The sequence below is a fragment of the Hipposideros armiger genome, unplaced genomic scaffold, assembly GCF_001890085.2.
Source record: "Hipposideros armiger isolate ML-2016 unplaced genomic scaffold, ASM189008v1 scaffold_38, whole genome shotgun sequence".
NCBI classification, from domain to species: Eukaryota; Metazoa; Chordata; class Mammalia; order Chiroptera; family Hipposideridae; genus Hipposideros; species Hipposideros armiger.
In genome coordinates this window covers 2,835,144-2,855,399 of record NW_017731388.1, presented here as the reverse complement: position 1 = coordinate 2,855,399, position 20,256 = coordinate 2,835,144, and the positions used below count along the sequence as shown (strand labels likewise).

The 20,256-nt window shown below is 49.8% G+C and overlaps 2 protein-coding genes across 9 annotated transcripts; one reads left to right on the top strand and one right to left on the bottom strand.

The window, feature by feature from the left end:
- Positions 1–257: 257 nt before the first annotated feature.
- BCS1L (BCS1 ubiquinol-cytochrome c reductase complex chaperone) lies at positions 258–4,757 on the bottom strand. 6 transcript variants are annotated; one of them, XM_019638230.1, is made up of 8 exons: positions 4,681–4,757; positions 2,407–2,776; positions 2,163–2,302; positions 1,766–1,960; positions 1,443–1,506; positions 1,037–1,206; positions 716–833; positions 258–568 (listed from the first exon to the last, which is right to left on the bottom strand). In XM_019638230.1, the coding sequence occupies exons 1-8, from the start codon at positions 4,682–4,684 to the stop codon at positions 316–318; spliced, it is 1,314 nt and encodes a 437-aa protein (XP_019493775.1). In that variant the 5' UTR covers positions 4,685–4,757; the 3' UTR covers positions 258–315. The 6 variants fall into 6 exon arrangements, with proteins under 6 accessions (XP_019493775.1, XP_019493780.1, XP_019493779.1 ...); XM_019638235.1 differs by having other exon boundaries at positions 1,766–1,835; positions 2,188–2,302; XM_019638234.1 differs by lacking the exon at positions 4,681–4,757 and adding an exon at positions 4,020–4,102.
- Positions 4,197–19,964, top strand: ZNF142 (zinc finger protein 142). 3 transcript variants are annotated; one of them, XM_019638211.1, is made up of 9 exons: positions 4,197–4,390; positions 5,563–5,888; positions 8,383–8,982; positions 10,009–10,173; positions 11,071–11,895; positions 13,627–13,804; positions 14,573–17,486; positions 18,100–18,205; positions 19,081–19,964. In XM_019638211.1, exons 2-9 carry the CDS (start codon positions 5,609–5,611, stop codon positions 19,548–19,550), a joined length of 5,538 nt encoding a protein of 1,845 aa, XP_019493756.1. In that variant the 5' UTR covers positions 4,197–4,390; positions 5,563–5,608; the 3' UTR covers positions 19,551–19,964. The 3 variants fall into 3 exon arrangements, with proteins under 3 accessions (XP_019493756.1, XP_019493757.1, XP_019493755.1); XM_019638212.1 differs by lacking the exon at positions 4,197–4,390 and adding an exon at positions 4,698–4,777; XM_019638210.1 differs by lacking the exon at positions 4,197–4,390 and adding an exon at positions 4,737–4,822.
- Positions 19,965–20,256: the final 292 nt, after the last annotated feature.

Below are 20,256 nucleotides of genomic sequence, written 5' to 3'. Positions count from 1 at the left end.
AGTATGTAGTAGGTTTCAGGGAAACTAGTGGATGCCAACATCTAAGCAGAAGATGCAGGAACCATCCCGCTGTGTAACCCACTGTTTATATACCCGCATTTTGTGTGTGTGTGTTTATTTGTCTTAACCTGTGCCACTAGCACTTACATATGTGGAACCTAGTGGCCTCTGTAGGCATCTGTGATTACAGCAACTGCCTTTTTACTCAAGTATTAATACCAATATAGGGAGGTAGGAAAGGAAGTCAGAAACCAGAGTCGTGAGGCAAATGTTTATTGATCCTCTAGGGGAGGACTGCTGAGCACAGCCTAGCTGTCACCTCCTTAGGGACTCAGCATTGTGAATTGCCCCTGCAGGGTCATTTTTATACAGCATGAAGTAGCCCTGCACCTGGGCAGGACTGATTTGGGTTGTAGCTTGAAGGACACGTTCTGCAAAGGCCTCCGCTGAGGAAGGTGCTTGCCCTGGATAGAACCTCTGGAACATCTGGGTCAGCTGCCAGTGTGAGCAGTAGCCCACATACTCCTTCAGGTCTATTCGTCCTGGGCGTATCAGGGCAGGGTCCAGTCTAAGAAGAGAAGGCAGCAAAAGCAGAGTCATGAGCAATAGAACCACTGGTACCCCCAAAATGATGGTCCCCTTGGAACCTTCTAATCCTCCCAAGACGCTGAGGTGGAATCTGGCCTCAGTCTCAGAGTACCTCACGTCTTCCTACCTGTCAACATGGTTGGTGGTCATGAACACAATGCGGGCCTCAGTGGAAGCCACGCCATCCAAGGCATTGAGCAGTCCACTGAAGGTGAGACGACCTAGACCTTGGTACTTTACTGGGTCTAGAGGAAGGCAGAGACAGAAGCATGGGTGGTTGGTCATAGCCCTACTTAAAATCAGTCCCTTCTATTCCCCACCATATTCCCCTACTTATCTGTGCCTCTTGTGGGCTCTTCTTGGTAACCCAGGCATCCTCCATCAGCCCTCCAGATTTCTACTTTTTCTTCATTTAGAAACAGCCCTTCCCTCAGTTCCCCTCACTTACTCTCTGCAGCCAGGTCTCGACTGAGAAAGGCAGCATCCACGTCTTCTAAGAGCACCAGGCTCTGTTGAGGGGCTACACTCAGCAGGTAGTTGAGCCGGTCATCAGAGAGGCTGGAGTCTGTGAGACTCAGCAAACAGATGCTGTGCTCCAGTTCCCCAGCCAGGGCTGTGCTACAGAAGGTGGGAGGACAGATGGTCGGCAACCTGGGAATTCGTCCTTGGGCCCAACAGCTCATTCCTCACTGTACTAGGTGTGTCTCAGGTCTAACCCTTCCACCACCCCACCCTAACGTTCCATATGTCTCATGTTTATCCTGGTCCCTGTTCCCCACATTTATTTCTCTCCAATCCCGTCAGCCCAGCTTCTCTCCAGTTTGAGGGTTAAGAGAAACACTGCCTCTACTTACATAAAACTGCTCTTTCCACAGCCAGGGGGTCCGTAAAGCAGGTAGCCACGTCTGTAAGGAATGCCTAGGAATACAGCCAGGATGATCATCAGGACCTAAACTCAATCATGTACTCTACCCCAGACGTCCAAATTCATTCCCAACCCTGCTCCCTGGAGACCCAAGGACCTTGATATTGGAAGAAATCATCCCTGTAGGCAACTTTCCCCTTCATTGGGAACTGGGCCAGAGCTTTATATTCATTCCATCTGGCCACAGAGACTAGCCTGTTTCCTCCTGCTCTAACATCACATGGTCTGCCCAAGACCCCAGCTGCTTCTCACCTCTGTCAGTATACCACTTGGGGTTATCGATGAATTCCCGGATGTCTTTGACAATTCGCTCAGCCAAACCCTGTTGTAGAACCACAGAATTCAGAGGCCGCCGCCGGCGTGGATAGCCAAAGGGGCGCCATTCAGAGCCCATGGCTGTGTACATCACTGTCTTCCCTTCCTCCTGCTGCAAGGCTAGCTCTCGAGCTGGGGGGGGTAGGAGGGCGGGTGGAGATGAGACAAAGCCAATATTCCTCTCTACCATGCAACTAAGGCAGAGCTGTACCAAAACCGCTTCCCCAGGCCCCCTGCTCCCAGGGGCTCATATCTTCCAAGATTCTTTCCTCTGAGTTAAATGCCCCCATCCTTGCAAGCTCCCATAGAGCCTGCCTGTGCCATCATCCCACACCTTCCTCCAAGATGTTGAAGAAAACCTTGCGGTCAGTGCCCAGAGCTGTGAAGGTGACAGATTCCCAAGGAGTCCCCGTCTGCAGGTCTATCATCTGCATCTCTCGGCTTCGTTCCACTCGGATCCATTTCCCCTGATACCTGAATAAAAATGGTCAAAATGCGATGAATAAACCGGTAAACCCAGCTCCCCTCATTCTCCTTTTCTACTTTTGGAGCCCTCCCTGACTGGCTTCCAACCTTACCAGATAAAGTGGTTTCCAGGGCTGGGGACAAATTCAAACTTAGTGGAGATGCGGCCACTCTCATGCTGAAGATATGAGGTCTCGACACTGAGGTGCTGAGTACGGGTACTGTGGCGGGTGAGCCAGCTAAGCAACCAGGCATAGCTCCTGTCTCGAGCAGGGACTTCCAGTGTGATCATGTAATGGCGCCGGAATGCCAGCAGGCCCAGCTGTGCACCCTTCCGGGCCAGGGCCAGGGCTGTGCCCACACCCACCAGTCCAAATCCAGCCCCAAAGTAGGGATTGTCCTTCAGGGCCAGAATAAAATCTGAGAGAGGCATCTTGAAAGGGAAACTGCTGGACCTTACAGGCCCTAAAGCACTTTCAAAACCTGGGGATGGGGAGCAACGGGGATGGGACAAAGCACAAGATTAGTTTAGAAATTGGAATCCACTATTCCTCCCCTCCCCACCTCCTCCCTCCTGCAAAAACTGGGAGCAGGAAAGACAGATCAGCTACTGTGTGCTTTAATATCCTCCCTTTGTGGGACAGCCATAGTGGTGTAATGCAAGGTCTGAGGCTCCAGGTCCCTTACCCTGTTTTGCCCATCATTATTCTGCTCATACCTCTGTTTCCTGAAAGAGGACTATGTCTGGAGATTCCTTACTCCTGAGAGAACAATGTAACCAGCTTCACAACAGGATAACAGAAAGAATTGTTGTGGTCCATGGGACCAGCTGAGATAGAAAGGGGCCCACTGGCCAGAGTTAGCAGGGGATGAAAGCCATTATCTTCCACTGACCTGTCAGTAACCCCACGCCTTGTTACCATGAGTGACGTCCTTCAAATATCCTCTCCTTTACATGCTCAATTTCTAATGTCCTGTTTAGCTCTTTATTACCTCCCATCTAAAGTCTCTTTAAAATTAATTTTAGTTCTTGCAATGGCATCTTAATGGGTCTCCACCCGTTTCACCTAACTGCTATACAGGGCCCCAGTTCTTCCTTCATAAAGATTGGCTTTAATTACTATCCCTGCTCCAACACTTCTCAACAGACCTCTGAATTAAGTTAAAAAACAAAACAAAACAAAACCTCCTCTGCCTGCTACGCAAAGCCCTCCACAACAAAGCGCCCACCTGCCTTTCATGGCTTAGCTCCTAAAACATGCCCTGTTGAACAAATATGCAAACCACTTCCCATCTCCTGGCTCAAGCAGTTCTCTCAACGTGAAAGCCCATTCTAATTTCTCTCCAACTGAAGTCCTCCCCATCTGCTACTTTCTCCATGGTGATTTTTCAGAATTCTCCGCAATAAAACGTGACCGGGTCTAATTCTAGACTATAAGATCCCGAAGGGTAGGAAACCAAATCGTTTCTAGTACTCCTCCCCGACCCCCTGCCACTTCGCTCGGCTCCTGGCACGCGGGGCGGTGAACTGACAGCAGTGACCTCCGCTGAGGCTCAGAGTTGGATCCAGAATTCCAAAATACCTATGCATGGTAGGCCACAGACAAAGCCTTATCCGTTTCGGGTCCTTGTTGCACGCCCAGAAGCCCCCTTCCGAACACCCTCCACACCCCAGCTTGCGCCTCTAGCAACGTGGTTTGGAGTAACCTGTCACTCCGCCCCTTACCGCCATGACTCTCTGGCCCTCCCTCTCGATGGTTTCACCGCTCCGCACTCCAGGGACGAGCCGCTCGGCCCCGCCCCCGAGTTCTTTCATCTACTTCCCGCCACGCCCATCAAGAGAGCCCTGCCACTCTGCTCCACACCTCTCGATGGTACTCCACGGGCTTGGCTGAGGGAGTTGGGGATTGCGAAAACGATAGAAAAAAACCATAGAGTACTCCGCCCGCCGTCAAAAGGAAGAGAGAGCGGTCTCCATAGGTCCGAGGCCATAGAGGCCGCTGGGCCGGAGGCGGTCGCATAAAGGGAGTCCCGGGAGGCCGCTCCAGCTTCTGGTCGACCATAGAGATGCGGCTCCTGCCGGTCCTGGGCCGAAAGGTAAGTGAGCGGCTGAGGGGTGCGAACCAGTAGGGAGTGCGGGTGGAGCGGGCTGGAGGGAAAGTTTCTCGAGCCCCAGAATGAGGGTGGGCCTGGGAGGTGGGAACCCTTGAAAGGAGGTGCTGCAGGGAGCACGCCGACGAGCGGGGCCCCGGCGCATCACATCAACCGCCCCGGTAACTCAGACGCGTCACTGCTCTGGACCCCGCCCTGTTACCCGCTGCCTCTCCTCAGCACCATAATCATGACAATGCTTCATCCCAAGCCTTGCAGGTTACAAATCGGCTTACCCATTCGCCCGGTCTGTGATTCCGGCTTCCGTCCAGCAATGTGGACTCTGTCATCGCCTCCACTTTACAGATAAGAGCTGAGGCCCAGAGAAAGGAGGTGACAGTGTCTGTCCAAATCCACGCGGTGTGTCAGAGTCCACAGGCAGGTGGAAATCCGGTGCCTTTGGTCCTTAGGCCAGGTCTCATTCATTCCCTAGACCTTCTTTCTGTCTTAACCTGTCAGGAAACCTTCATAGTGGAAGTAACATGTGTGCAGATTCTTAAAGGAGTTGATTAGTCAGACAAAAATGGAGAAGGGGGAAAGGCCCATGAAGCTGAGAGACGGAGACAGGTAGACACACACAAATGTGTGAGCGTATAGAAGTAAGAGAATGCGGTGAGTATGGAGATGGCAAATCATTGGTATGAGTGGTTCAGAGGTCTGTTGAGGAAAGAGTTGGAAGATGAGCCTGGAGAGGTCAGCAGGGGCCAGATCATGAAGGAAGGGCCTTATACCCATGCTAAGAAATAGTGAGATCATAAAATGTTAAGAGGGGAAGGAACATCTGAGATCCCTTGGCCCCATCCGATTTTGTTGCAGATAAGAAAACAGATCCAGATTGCTTAATGATTTGACCATGGTCACTTAGCTCCAAAAACTTAATTTGCTGTCTTTAATATATTGGCCAAAACTTGTTGGCTCTCTCCTAATATTAACCCCTATTATAACTTTTATACTTTTTGTTCTAGACATTGTCATAAAAATAAAACTTCTAGGTTGATGAGTTGTGGCATGTTGCCGTGCAAGGAAATACATAAGTGGGCAGGTGCTAGGCTGTTCACGCTCATCAAATGGGAAGAAAGCGAGAGATCTAACTATATTTTATTTGGTTTCTCTTGTAGTTTGTTTATCAGCACTTAAGAGACCCTAGCACACAAGTTGGTGGTGATGACAGACCCTGTGTTGGACTCACAGCCAGCCAACAGTACTGGAGAGATGGATGGACTGTGTCCTGAGCTATTGCTGATCCCCCCACCTCTCTCTAACCCTGGAATCCTGGAGCCTGTTCATAGCCCCTGTTCTTCTGGGGACCCTGCACCTTTGCCTGCTGACCCAAGCTGCCTGCTGGTAGAGGCCACAGCAACTGAAGAGGACACAGGGAACATGGAGATCATTGTAGAAGCAGTAGCTGGAAACCTGTCCCCAGGTGCTCCTGGAGAGACCTCAGGTATGAACACAGTTGCTAGCAGGCCAGTGGGGCAAACAGCCCTGAGATTTTGTCTGTGCTATTTTTGTTCTTTCTATATAAATATAATGAGAACACAAGGTAGCATCCTATCTTTATCCTTAGAGATGTTGTAATATGATTTGCAGTTGGTAAATGTTGACTGAAGGCTGGCAAGGTGGTGCACAACCTTGTACCAAGCTCTTGGCAGTCTGTCCCTGTAAGGGCTTTATGTCTCCTAGGCAGTAATCCAGAGGGAAGACCTTTCTGACACCTCTGCCAATCCTTACTCTAATAGTCCTTGGGGATTCTTTCCTCCATATTGACCCTCCCACCCAGGAACTACAGCCAGGGATTAGGCAAAAGGCCCAGCCAGCCTCTCTCCACCACCCTGGGATTGGCAGGGCTTCCCAGAGGTAATCTGGTATTTCCCTGCCCTTGTTTCTTGTGTATAACATATTTAACTCATCCAAGGCGTGTGGTTAAGAGTGGGAGTTGAACATTTACACTTAGGCTTGAAGAAAGATTCTCTCCTTTATTCTTCCCACATCTATAACTTCTTATTTTTGAGTAATTTCCTGTTTTTTAACTGACATCCTCCAACTATGGTTGTCACAACTTCCCTTGGCAGTGTACAAAGGACACTGGAAAAGATTAGCTAATTTGATCATATACTATTTCTAAACTATAATCAGTAAAGAAATAATAAAAATCAAACCTGGGAAAAACATTTGCAGTGTATAAGAAAGATTTAATATCTTTAAAATTTAAAGAGCTCCACAATAAGAAAAAATAGTATTTTTTTTAAAGTGGGAGGAGAAATCTACATGAAGTTCAATAAAGAAGAAATAAAAATAGTAACTATAAAGATGCTTAATCTCACTAACACAAAAATAAATTTCAGTTAAAAATAACTATGAGATGCCATTTTGTTTCTCAACTTTGGCAAAAATTGAACATTTTTTATAATACCTAATGTTAGTGAGGCTGTGTGGAAAAAGACACTATTTTATAGCTTATGGAGAGTATAATTTAGCATAAGTTTTTGAAGGTCAATGTATTTACATAACAAATTTTAAAATATGCATACTCTGACCCAGTAATTCCACTTTTCGGGACTTGTCCTATAGACTCACACACAAGGATACAGGGATAAGGATGTGTAGGCTAGCTTTATTTGTAATGGTTGGAAACAACCCAAATGTCCATCAGTAAGGGCAAAATTTCATTTTAATTTATCCATGCTCTGAAGTGCTATAAACTAAACAAAAAAATATAAGGTAGATCTAAATGTACTCATAGATAAAAAATATCTTTGCTATATAGCAAGTGCAGAAAAATGACCCCAAAAGACCTGAAAGGATATAGACCAAACTGTGTATGGGGGTTGGGGGGTATTTTTTTTGTGTGTGATATATGTCTGTATCATTTGAATTGTTGCACTCAATATTTATTTAAACAAAAAAATCATAAAGAGAAAAAGGACTACCAGAATAAATGTAAGAAAAACCTGGGCTTGAGTCATGGCTCCACCATTAAACATGGTGGCTTTAACCTCACTGAATCCCAGGTCCCTCTTCTCATAGGGGCAATTGGAGGACCAAGAGTGTTTCCTAAAAAAAAAAAAAAAAAAAAAAAAAAAGGAAAAAAAAAAAAAAAAAAAAAAATGAAAAAAAAAAAAAAAAAAGAGTGTTTCCTAAGCCTTTCTTTATCAAGGTCCTGCCTACTGCTTAAGAAATGGCAGTGATTATTATGAATTATGATTTGGCTGNGAGAAAAAGGACTACCAGAATAAATGTAAGAAAAACCTGGGCTTGAGTCATGGCTCCACCATTAAACATGGTGGCTTTAACCTCACTGAATCCCAAGGCAAAGTGTTAATTTCCCTAACACACAAAGCACCCCCCACTCCCCAAAAAAAAAAAAAAAAAAAAAAGGTAAAAGAAAAACAAATAGAAAAATGAAAAAAGAAAAAAAAAAAGAGTGTTTCCTAAGCCTTTCTTTATCAAGGTCCTGCCTACTGCTTAAGAAATGGCAGTGATTATTATGAATTATGATTTGGCTGCTTTCAAAAAGGATGTTTTCCATTTTATGAATTACTGTGCTTATGAAAATCTCTTTCAGAATGTAACACTTTGTTATGTTGCAGATATTATCCTCAGATTGTCATTTTTTTTTTTTTTTGAAGTTTCTGAGTTTTTTATTTAGGCAAAATGCACTGCCTTTTCTTAATGCTTTCTACTTTGGTTAATATTTGCTACATTCATTTAACAAATACTTAAGTACCTACTGTGTGCCAAGTATTATGCTAGATACTAGGAATACAAACACATGTGCAAGGTAGACTGTCCCTGCCCTGATTGGGTTTATGGTCCAGGTGCAGAACCAGACTCCATGAATATTAAAATATTTACCTGTGTTTTCTGCTAGTAACTAACTCCTATGAGTCTTGTTCCATCTGATCCTGTGCCTTTCTCTGTTGGTCCTCTGCCTGCAGGTGTCCTGGTAAAAGTGGTGGAGGTGTACTTCTGTGAGCACTGTGAGCAGAGCTTCGCAGAGCCCACTCTGCTGGCCCTGCACCAGTGCAGCGAGACCCTTATACAGCCTGTGCAGGGCCTCGCTAGCCCCCCATGCTCTGTAGAGCTACCCCCCAGCAACCTTACTCTTCCTGACCCTCCTCAGGGCCAGAGCCAACCAGATAGCCCCCTGCCATGCCCTGTATGTAGACAGGAGTTTGCCCAACCCCAGACCCTGAAGAACCACTTCAAGACTCACCGGGGCACTCCTGACACCTTCACCTGCCCAGAGTCTGGCTGTGTGTTCTCCACTGAAGATCGTAAGGGTCTACAGCACCACCTGAGGCAGACACACAGAGTGGTTCCTGTGCCCTGTTCTTTCCGGGGATGCCCCATGCTCTTCGGGAGCCAGCAGGGCATGGAGCTGCACCGGCAGGCCCATTACCCTTTCCACTGCAACCATTGCAGCTTCATGGGCTCCAACGTCAAACTGTTCCAGCAGCATCGGCGCAGCCATAGGGCCGGGACACAGGGAGAACTGTCGGCCGTTCAGGGTCTTCCATCCCAGGAGCTGCTGCCAGGTATGAGGCCAGGGGCCCAGCAATATGCTGCCTGGAAAGGCAGTTATTTCTAGTGCCATGAATGTATGCCTGAATATAAAATAATCCAGAATAGTGGCTCAGGAGGACAGAACTACTGGCTGACATGGGAAGGCATCTAGAAACCTTGGGCCATCAGAATATATCAGATATAGAGAATGTCTTTGTCCATGACATTGAGTGAAATTTGGCTTCAGTTACACTGTGGCCTCGAAGTTACTATTCTCTTCTGATTCATTTCAGAACTTTATGAGGGCAAAGCTAAAATGCCCATCAGTGGCTGTAGCTACTGGTAGAATGCCTGTAGACTCCCTTTTAGAGCAAGTGGGGTTGGGTAGGAGAAGCTGGAGTTATTTTAAAAAGAAACCTTCAAGAAGGGTGGTGCTTCATGATTCTTACTCTTGGTCTCAAAAAAAAATGGCATGGGGTGAGTAGAGGAGCAAGAAGAAATAGACACATCAGGCCAGGAGAGGCCAGGATTCTGCTGAGAATTTGGCTTGCTAAGACTCATTTGTGCTCTGCTCCCAAAGAGAACTCCCTTTTTTTCTGGGAAGTAGTCATAGGTCTTTTGCCTTTCCAAGGCAGCTTCCTCTATTGAGGGACAGAAGGGGACAGGATATGACCCTGCCTGAATTGCTGAGTTGGGTTTCTCAGAACAGTTTAGAGGTCAGGATATGTTCACCTGCACTGAGCCACCAGCCATTAGCCCCGGGGACCCAAGCCAGGGAAGTGCAGTCCACCCATTCTCCACCTCTCAGTCTCCTACTCCTACTCCAGTGACCTCAGCGCTCTTACCTTCTAGGGGTCTGAGGATGGTATTATCTGAGGTGTCATTTACTTTAGGCTGGAGCATTACTGATAGCTTAGCTCCTGGTCTTCCTATACGAACCCAAGATTCCATTATGTTAAGTGGGGATGGGGTGATTCTGCCAGCCAGTAAGAGGACACATTTAAGCACTCAGTGCTGTCATTGGCTCCTGTAGACTTCATCAAATTTTGTGTCTCCAGCTCCCAAACTGTCCCCAGGAGGGGAGCCCTCAGAGGAAGCAGATCCACCCTTGCCCAGGCAGGAGTCAGCTGAAGATGAGGACATAGAGGAAGAGGAAGAGAGTGGCACCCTGAAGGACTCCCAGAAAGCCCTGGAGAAAGGCCAGGGGGCTCAGCAGTTGGAAGGTAATGACATGATTAGGCTTGAACCTCTCGTTGGGGAGGAATGAACTGTGGAGAACCTGGCGTTGAGGCTCTAAGCTTTGGTTTTCTGAGCTTTGCTTCAGATCTTTTCATTCTTAACAGTCCACTTTGGCACATCTAATGGAAAAAGGATACATGGGTAAAGACTCTAGTAATACAGGGTGTAGAAGTAAAAAGAGTTTGCTCTCCTGGGCTGGTTTCCCTCAGGCAGAAAGCTCTTTTGCAGGGTAGGAATGGATGACATCCACAGTATAAAGATGCCAGAGGTTATTGATGATCAGCAGCCTGTCTTGTCTGGAATTGAGCCCCCTAAAATTTTTTTTCTGAATCCTTGCTTTCCAGTTTCCAACTCAATAGAACATTTGAAACCCATCCCACAGGAAACATGCTTACTGTTGGGTAAATAGGAAAGATCTGATTATATGTATTACCAGCTCCTCATGACCTAGATAGAAGTCATGAGCCAGTGTTTGGAAGTTGGAGCACTTTACTTCTCTTCGCTTTTGCTTCATCCCCGTGGGGTTCTTTTCCTTCCAACCGACCCTGCTGATCCTTCTGCCTGCCACAAGAATGCTCCATCCAGGTTTTCTTTTGGGCAGCTCTAGACAAAGGATTAATCGTGGGTGGCTTGCTACAGCACTTCAAACAGGCCACAGCAGGGTCTGAGAAGCCCTTGTGATGTTGTTTCTCTAAATACTTGAATTTCTCATCTCTTCTTTGAGACTACAATATTTGAGATGTTATTGTTTGATTTCCTAGCGAGAAAGGGAAAAGGCCACACACTGTGTCTGGGCAAATTGTGGTTCTCCCATTACCTGACCAGCCCCTGACCTATCAAAGAATCTCACTCTCAGCCCTCTTTACCTCTCCCTCTCACAGGGGATGTGGCTTCTGGCACCGAGTCCCTCTTCAAGACCCACATGTGTCCAGAATGCAAGCGCTGTTTTAAGAAGCGGACCCATCTGGTGGAGCACCTGCATTTGCACTTCCCAGATCCCAGCCTCCAGTGTCCCAACTGCCAGAAGTTCTTCACCAGTAAGAGCAAGCTCAAGACCCACCAGTTGCGGGAGCTGGGCCAGAAGGCCCACCGCTGCCCACTGTGCCACTACAGCGCTGTGGAGAGGAACGCACTCAACCGCCACATGGCCAGCATGCACGAAGACATTTCCAACTTCTACTCAGACACCTATGCCTGTCCTGTCTGCCGGGAGGAGTTCCGCCTCAGCCAGACCCTTAAGGAGCACCTCAAGAGTCACACAGCAGCAGCGGCAGCAGAGCCGTTGCCCCTTGGCTGTTTTCAGGAGGGCTGCAGCTTTGCAGCGCCTGACCGCAAGGCCTTCATGCGGCACCTGAAGGAGGCCCATGGGGTGCGGGCTGTGGAGTGCCGCCATCATTCTTGCCCCATGCTCTTCGCCACAGCTGAGGCCATGGAGGCCCACCACAAGAGCCACTATGCCTTCCACTGTCCCCACTGCGACTTCGTCTGCTCCAACAAGCACCTGTTCCGCAAGCACAAGAAGCAGGGCCACCCTGGCAGTGAGGAGCTGCGCTGCACCTTCTGCCCCTTCGTCACCTTCAACCCGGTGGCCTACCAGGATCACGTCGGCAAGATGCATGCTCATGAGAAGATACACCAGTGCCCTGAGTGCAGCTTCGCCACTGCCCACAAGAGGGTGCTCATCCGCCACATGCTGCTGCACACAGGTGCGGTGGCTTCATCCTGACGATAATATAGCGATAGTGGTGGTGACGATAATGGCAGATGTGAGCTTTCACTGTGTACCAGACACATGAAGGGCTTTGTATTTGTTGTCTCATTTGGACTAGTGTTCCTAGAGATAAATCTGGTATTTGGAATTTGTGAGCCTTAAGCTGAGTATCACCTAGCTAGTAAAGTGGTCAGGCTAGGATTTAAATCGAGGCAGCGTGATCCAAAGCCTGCAGTGTAACCGCTGTGCTGTCGTGCCTTACCCTTAAGGCCCTGTCCAGTTCTACCCACTCCTAGTCAGGCCTGGGCTGTGAGATTTCGGGGTGAGAAGACTGAGCCATGCAGATATGTTATAGCTTTGGCAGCTGGGACACTGAAACACAATCATGTCACAGCTGTAACGCTGAAACACGCTCATGTCTGGTGACCTGGAAGTCGCAGATATTTCAAGTCTGACTTCTAATTGGTTGCCAGCATTACTGATGCTTTGACAACCAAATCAGGCTTCCTGCTATAGCATCATCATGCCATTTGTGATCTCTGTGGAAGCATAGTGGATTGATAAAACATTTAGAAATCTTATCAAAGACTCTTTAGTTGGGGAGGACAGTTTTTAGGCAGCTTGGGACAAAGCCATTGTTGTTCCCATCGAACAGTTTATTTCTATAAATGCTTTAGTCACAAAAATCTCATTTTTCTGAGGGCTGTCCTAAAACCGTACATCTATATAGTGCTTTGTAGTTTACAGAGTTCTTTCATATATATTATTTCATTTAATCCATAATAACAATCTTGTAAAGAAGGTAGGTAAAGATGAGAAACCCTGAAAATGTAAATAGCCTGTTTCAGGATCACAGCTAGTATCAGAACAAGAGCTGGGACACCACGTTGCTTGCTTCTCACCATAGAGAAAGGAGCTGAGTGGGTGGGCACGGGTCCTGAAGGAACATGGCCTCCCGCTTCTTAGAGCTGGGTTTTGACCAACTCCGTGGACCGCTCACCCTCAAGTTCTCACTGGGCACCACGGAGGACTTTGGGACATCTGGTTTAATTTTCATATCAACCATGTGAGGTCAGCATTTTTGTTGCCCTCATTTTGGAGCCAAGGAAACTGAGACTTAGAGGGTTAAATGACCTGCCCAAGGCCATATAACAATAACTTGGGTTTTGAGCCACCACTTAATAGCTCTGATTTCTCTGTGCCTTAGCTTCTTCCTCTGAAGTGGGATAATCATAGCACCTGCCTCATAGGGCTATTGTGAGGATTCATTGAGAGGAAGCATTTTTATAAAGTGCTCAGAAAGTTACCTGGCACCGAGTGAGCACTCTGTACATGTTGGCTATTAATATCTTTATTACTGTGTTGGACTCCAGAGTCAGGTTCTCAGCCATGATGTTGCATTGCCTGATGTTTACTCCTTTTCCAGAAAACCAGAAAGAACTGGGCTAAGTGGAGCAGTTGGCTGTTGGTACCAACAAGCTGTATAACAAATCAGGGGTGGGCTTTACAGCTAGTTTTGCAAAGTTCAGTCTTTGTCCTCCCATCTTCACTGGTGTTGGAGCGGAGGGGTAGTTATGTGAGAGTACATTGACTCTTGTGATCAGCACGTGACGCTTTTGCTCCTGCCTGGTGTCAGGACAAAGTTGCTGGGGAAAACGGTCCGTCTGCTTACTCCATCTATGTGTGACCTGTGTTTTCTCCCCTCTCATCCCCACCCATACTTAAGGCGAGAAACCTCACAAGTGTGAGCTGTGCGACTTCACGTGCCGAGACGTGAGCTACCTATCCAAGCACATGCTGACCCACTCCAACACCAAGGATTACATGTGCACAGATTGTGGCTATGTTACCAAGTGGAAGCACTACCTCAGTGTGCACATGCGAAAACACTTAGGGGACCTCAGGTATGAGCGCACGCCTATCCCAGGAACCTTACGCTAAGCTAGCCTCCTTTTGAATTCAACTGTGGCCCATTCCTCTTCTGGCCCCCGGGAGATGCCTCAGAATGCCCCTGTGCTCCTGTCTTCTCAGCTGCATTGCCTCTAGCTGGCCTCTGTGCCTGTGGTCCATTCTGCACAGTGAGATCTCTGGGCTCAGGGAAGGAGCATAGACCCAGAGGATAGGCCTAAGCACTAAGGTGTCATTGAGTTCTTAGAGTCCGGTCCCGGGAAAGTAGATAGGCTACACTGTGGCCCCAGTCCTGGCCACTTCCAAATTCAGGCAAGTTCCCTTCTAATCTCGGCACAGCTGGCCAGGGAGTTTCTCCTTCGTTTTCATGCCTTCATGGGAGATTGGGGACTAGGCACAGAAACCTGCCTCATGGGGCTGTAGGCATGTCAGCTCCTTTAGAAGTCCTCATCGGATTGCTGATTTGTGATAGCTTCCTTTTAGGGAGCAATATAGAGTAGGGGCTAGAACACAAGCCGTGAAACTAGACTGTCTCTGCCCTTCACTTTGTAACTTCAGGTAAGTTATTAACTTCTGTGCCTTAGTCTCCTCACTTGTAAAATGAATACCTGTTTCATAGGGTAGTGGCAAAGAAGATTAAATTAGATGGTATATGTACAATACTGAGTATAGATGCTGACTCATAGTAAGTATTTAGTGACTGTTGGTTGTTATGATTGATTTATAGCGATGATTTCACTCCCTGTCTCGTCCTTCCTCGCCAGATACCAGTGCAACCAGTGCTCCTATCGCTGCCACCGGGCTGACCAACTGAGCAGCCACAAGCTGAAGCACCAGGGCAAGTCCCTGATGTGCGAGGTGTGCGCCTTTGTATGCAAGCGCAAGTATGAGCTGCAGAAGCACATGGCATCCCAGCACCACTCCGGCAAGCCAGCCCCGCTCTACCCCTGTCGCTACTGCAGCTACCAGAGCCGCCACAAGCAGGCCCTGCTGAGCCATGAGAACTGCAAGCACACCCGCCTCCGTGAGTTCCATTGTGCCCTCTGTGACTACCGCACCTTCAGCAACACCACCCTCTTCTTCCACAAGCGCAAGGCTCATGGCTACGTGCCTGGGGACCAGGTCTGGCAGCTCCGCTATGCAGCCCAAGAGCCGGAGGGGGCCAGGCAATGCCTGACACCCCCTCCAGACTCAGAGTCCTCAAGCCAGTTGTCTGCCCAGCCTGCGGGGCAGGCCCATGACCCTGGGACTGTGGTGGATCCCAGCTTGGACCAGGGTCTGCCAGAGGCCAGTGAGGAGGACAGTGCCGGGAGACAGGATGGCAATGAGGTTCCCCAAGGGGATGACCTAGTTGACAGCTCCAGTCCAGCAGAGGTAGATGAGGGCAGCTGCACACTACATCTAGAGGCCCTGAGAGTAGAGCTGGAACCTGTGGCCGAGCCCCCCCTTGAGGAGATCACTGAAACAGCCCCTGTGGAGTTCAGAGCCCTGGATCCCTCAGGGCCCCTGAGACTGGAGGTGCCAGATGGAACTTTGACAGAGCTGTCCACCTTTGAAGGTGCTGAGACTTCCGGCTTGGGTGCTGAAGAAGAGCCAGTTCTAGACAAAACAGTCCCTGAGCCCCCCAGCAGCCCCCCTTCCTCAGAGGAATGCCCTAACAGCTGGGTGGGAACCTTCAAGGTAACTCCACCCACGGAGACAGCACCCCTGCCCCAGTTCCCTGAGTCAGAGTCATTACTGAAGGCACTAAGGAAACAGGATAAAGAACAGGCTGAGGCACTGGTGCTGGAGGGGCGGGTTCAGATGGTAGTAATACAAGGAGAGGGGCGGGCCTTCCGCTGCCCTCACTGCCCTTTTGTTACCCGCCGAGAGAAGGCCCTGAGTCTGCACTCCAGGACTGGGTGTCAAGGCTGCCGAGAACCCCTGCTGTGTCCTGAGTGTGGGGCTAGTTTCAAGCAACAGCGTGGCCTTAGCACCCACCTGCTGAAGAAGTGCCCTGTTCTCAGAAAAAACAAGGGCTTGCTCAGACCAGAGTCACTCATCCCTCTGCGTCCTCTGTCCCCGGGCACCCAGGCCTCAGAGGCTGCAGAAGGTGGGAAGCCCCCACCTGCACCATTGGTAGAGTTAGTGCGCCCCAAAAATGCTCCTGAGCTTCCTAGGGAACCAGAAGAAATAGAGGAGCCTCTGGCCCCCCTCTCCGTCCCTGCAGTACCTCCTCTGGGAAACTCCTCACCCCCTGAGAAGTTCCACTTTGAGCAGGGCAAGTTTCACTGCAACTCATGCATGTTCCTTTGTTCTCGGCTCTCCTCTATTACCTCTCACGTGGCCGAAGGCTGCCGGGGGGTACGTAGTGGAGGAGGAAAGCGAGGGGCCTTGCAGACCCAGCCTGTTGTGTCCCCACTGAGCAATGGGGACTCTGCTCCCCTAAACAGTGGGAGTACAGAGTGCAGCCCTGGTGATGGGGACTCAGCTCTGGTTCCAAAGCAGAAGGGGGCTCGCTTCTCCTGCCCCACGTGCCCTTTTAGCTGCCAGCAGGAGCGGGCTCTGAGGACTCACCAGACTCGGGGCTGTCCCCTCGAGCAGTCTGGAGAGTTGCACTGTGGCCTTTGTTCATTTATTGCTCCCACTGCGGCTGCCCTGAAGCTGCACCAGAAGCGGCGGCACCCCACTGTGGCCCCAGCCCGCGGGCCCCGGCCCCCTCTTCAGTGTGGGGACTGTGGCTTCATCTGTAAACAGACCAGGTGCCTACAGCAGCACCGGCGGCTCAAGCACGAGGGAGTAAAGCCACATCAGTGCCCTTTCTGTGACTTTTCCACCACCAGACGGTACCGGTTGGAGGCTCACCAGTCCCGACACACAGGAGTTGGCCGCATCCCATGCAGCTCCTGTCCCCAGACATTTGGTACCAACTCAAAACTGCGCTTGCACCGGCTGAGGGTTCATGACAAAACACCCACCCACTTCTGTCCACTCTGTGACTATAGTGGCTACCTTCGCCACGATATCACTCGCCATGTCAACAGCTGCCACCAGGGCACCCCAGCCTTTGCCTGTCCCCAGTGTGAGGCCCAGTTCAGCTCCGAGACAGCACTCAAGCAGCATGCTCTGCGCCGGCATCCTGAGCCAACAGCCCCAGCCCCTGGCTCTCCTACGGAGGCCACTGAGGGCCCCCTGCACTGCTCCCGCTGTGGGCTGCTGTGCCCCAGCCCTGCCAGCCTGCGAGGACACACCTGTAAACAGAACCCACGGCTCGAGTGTGGGGCCTGCCAGCAGATCTTCCCTAGCCGGCCAGCACTGGATGAGCACCGGAGGCAGCAGCATTTCAGCCACCGCTGCCAGCTCTGTGACTTTGCTGCCCGGGAGCGGGTGGGCCTGGTGAAGCACTACTTGGAACAGCACGAGGAGACTTCAGCAGTGGCGGCAGCCTCAGACGGGGATGGGGATGCTGGCCAGCCCCCTCTGCGCTGCCCCTTTTGTGACTTTGCGTGCCGCCATCAGCTGGTGCTAGATCACCATGTGAAAGGGCATGGGGGCACCCGCCTCTACAAGTGTACAGACTGTGCTTACAGCACCAAGAACCGGCAGAAGATCACCTGGCACAGCCGCATCCACACTGGGGAAAAGCCCTACCACTGTCACCTTTGTCCTTATGCCTGTGCTGACCCCTCTCGCCTCAAGGTAAGGTCAGGGACCAGAGGGGCCAGGAATGGAAGGCGTACAGGCTGTGGAGTTAAACCACCTGGGTTCCCAAATATCAGCTCTGTGACCTTCGTCAAATTGCTTAACTTCTCCAAGCCTCATATTCCTCATCTGTAAAAAGGGGACAGATAACCCTTCATAGGGTTGTTGCAAAAATAAAGTTCCATAATACATGCTAGGCATGTCATAGGCTGGGGGTAATCTAGATACTTATAACAGCCTACATTTATTGAGCATTTACTGTATATAGGGCACTGTAATTTTAATCCTTTCAGAAATGTGAGATACAGTTACTTTTACTATGTCCCATTTTTGCAGATTAATAAGATGAGAATTAGGGGTTAGGTCGCCCAAAGACACAGGTAATAAGTGTCAGAGCTGAGATAGTCAGGGAAGACCTAAGGGTAGGCCCAGCAGGTTAGGTTGGTGTCAAAGTGGCCAGACTGGGGAACCTGATTGGTAACGGGACTATGGATAGAATGGGAGCAGGGAATACGGTTATCTGCCAGCAGATTCTCTGCCTGTTTCCATGCCCATTGAGTACCCAGAAGTGCACATTTTCTCAGTATTTCTTTCCTCTTCCCTTCTCCAGTACCATATGCGGATCCACAAGGAGGAGAGGAAGTATCTGTGCCCTGACTGCGGCTACAAGTGCAAGTGGGTCAACCAGCTCAAGTACCACATGACGAAGCACACAGGTGAGTCTGCGTGATTTTGACAGGTCCAAAGGGTTCCCCCATTCCCTGGTACTCCCAACCTCCCTGAGGTCCTTACTTAGATTCGGGGTGCACGTCATTTTCACATTGTGGGTAGTGAGTAGGCCGAATGGCCAAAATAGCTTCCCAACCCACTGAAGATGGATCAGAATCAGAAGACAGGTGAACCTGAGAGCCTGGGTGTATGTGCTTTGCAAACGCTTCCAAGGTGGTTGTGGCACCAGGTCACCCACATCCACTGAGAACCCCCCAAATCAAACATGAGTGACTGAGGGCGGATCTACCTGTTTCCTACAGACATGATGGAACTGTCATGAGTAAAGAGGAGACAATGGGAGGGTTCACCTGTGTTAACTTATCCTTTTTTTCTCCTGGGTATGGAGTCCACAAACTACAGATTCTCAGATGTGCTAACAATCACGAGCATGTGCCTGTGATTATTGCATATGATCTCCTCATGTAAAGGAATTGACCAGATGCATTTCAAGGCCATCTGCCTCTATGAATGCCACTTGTTTCACCTCCATCAAGTTCCATGAGTACCTCGTGACCAAAAGGAGGTTGGGATTTCCCATTTGGAAACCCTATCATCTTTGAGTACCCATTGCTAGCAGGTTGCTATTTAGAAGTCCAGTTAGTTATCAGCATTCATTGAGCACCTATTGTATACAAGGGGCTGGGTTAGGAGAAGGGCACAGAAATGTCACAAAAGACTGGAAGATTCCAAAAATCTGATGACTAGTCAGCTTGTTGCTTGTGCTCTTTATGTCCCACAATCAGTGACTCTTAGGGTCCACAGACCCTTGTTCCACCCTCTTCAATGGTGATTTGGTCTCTGTCCTTGCCATGTCCTGCAGGACTGAAGCCATACCAGTGTCCTGAGTGTGAGTACCGCACCAACCGTGCTGATGCACTGCGCGTGCACCAGGAGACACGGCACAGGGAAGCACGGGCCTTCATGTGTGAGCAGTGCGGCAAGGCCTTCAAGACACGTTTCCTGCTGCGCACCCACCTCCGCAAGCACAGCGAGGCCAAGCCCTACGTGTGCAACGTGTGCCACCGTGCTTTCCGCTGGGCTGCTGGCCTGCGCCATCATGCCCTCACCCACACTGACCGCCACCCCTTCTTCTGCCGCCTCTGCAGCTACAAGGCCAAGCAGAAATTCCAGGTGGTCAAGCATGTGCGCAGGCACCACCCCGACCAGGCCGACCCAAACCAAGGCGTGGGCAAAGACCCCACCACCCCCACAGTGCACCTGCATGATGTGCAGTTGGAGGACCCCAGCCCTCCTGCTCCTTCTGCTCCTCCAACTGGACCTGAGGGCTGAAAGCCCACCCCACTTCCCAGACACAAAGAGGGTGTGCTGTAAGACGTGCAGACTGAAACCAGAGCGAGCCTGAGAAGCCCAGAGCATAAGGAAGGGCTAGCTTTGGGGTGTCAGTGTGGCTGGAACCCTCCTGGGACTCTGGCTCTAATACTTTGAAATTGATGGCTATATAAAAGACAGACATGGACCACAAATGGATTTCATGTTGAGGCCACTGTGTTTTTAACCTGTGAGGTCCTAGTCTCTTCATCGCTCCACCAGACTCGCTGGCTGTAAGATCCTGGTTTTACCCATTCCATCTCCTCTTTCCTTCTTACTATGTCAAGTCCTAATTTCATTCAGCATCCCCAAGACAGTTGTATCTAACCGCATGTGCTGTTGTGCCTAATGCTCTATAAAGCATGATAAACAGAATGGTTGCTAGCTTATAGTCTCATCCCAGTCCCTGTCTTAACATTTCGGGCTGTCTTATTGATCTGCCCTGTCCCCTCGTAGACCTCTGCCTCCTCTTTGTCTCCTTCCATCTTCACTGAGTGAAGAATTCTCAGACAGGCCCAGATATACCTTCTCTCTGTCCTTGAGCCTGTCTTGGCCCTTGCCTTGTTCCCTATTTCCGAGCCACTCTGTCTACCTGTGCAGGAAGGACTGCCACCCACTAAGCCTCCCAGGAAGCAGCTTTAATTCAGCATCAGTCCTCAGACTGAGT

Bases quoted from the DNA above. Each gene is read 5' to 3' on its own strand.
- BCS1L (XM_019638230.1), bottom strand. The intron at 1,507-1,765 runs GTGAGAAGCAGC...CTGTATTCCTAG, and splicing joins CAAGTGGTATACTGACAGAG to GCATTCCTTACAGACGTGGC. The intron at 834-1,036 runs GTAAGTGAGGGG...GCCTTCCTCTAG, and splicing joins TCGAGACCTGGCTGCAGAGA to ACCCAGTAAAGTACCAAGGT.
- ZNF142 (XM_019638211.1), top strand. From the start codon at position 5,609: ATGACAGACCCTGTGTTGGACTCACAGCCAGCCAACAGTACTGGAGAG. The intron at 8,983-10,008 runs GTATGAGGCCAG...TTGTGTCTCCAG, and splicing joins ATCCCAGGAGCTGCTGCCAG to CTCCCAAACTGTCCCCAGGA. The intron at 11,896-13,626 runs GTGCGGTGGCTT...CCCATACTTAAG, and splicing joins CCACATGCTGCTGCACACAG to GCGAGAAACCTCACAAGTGT.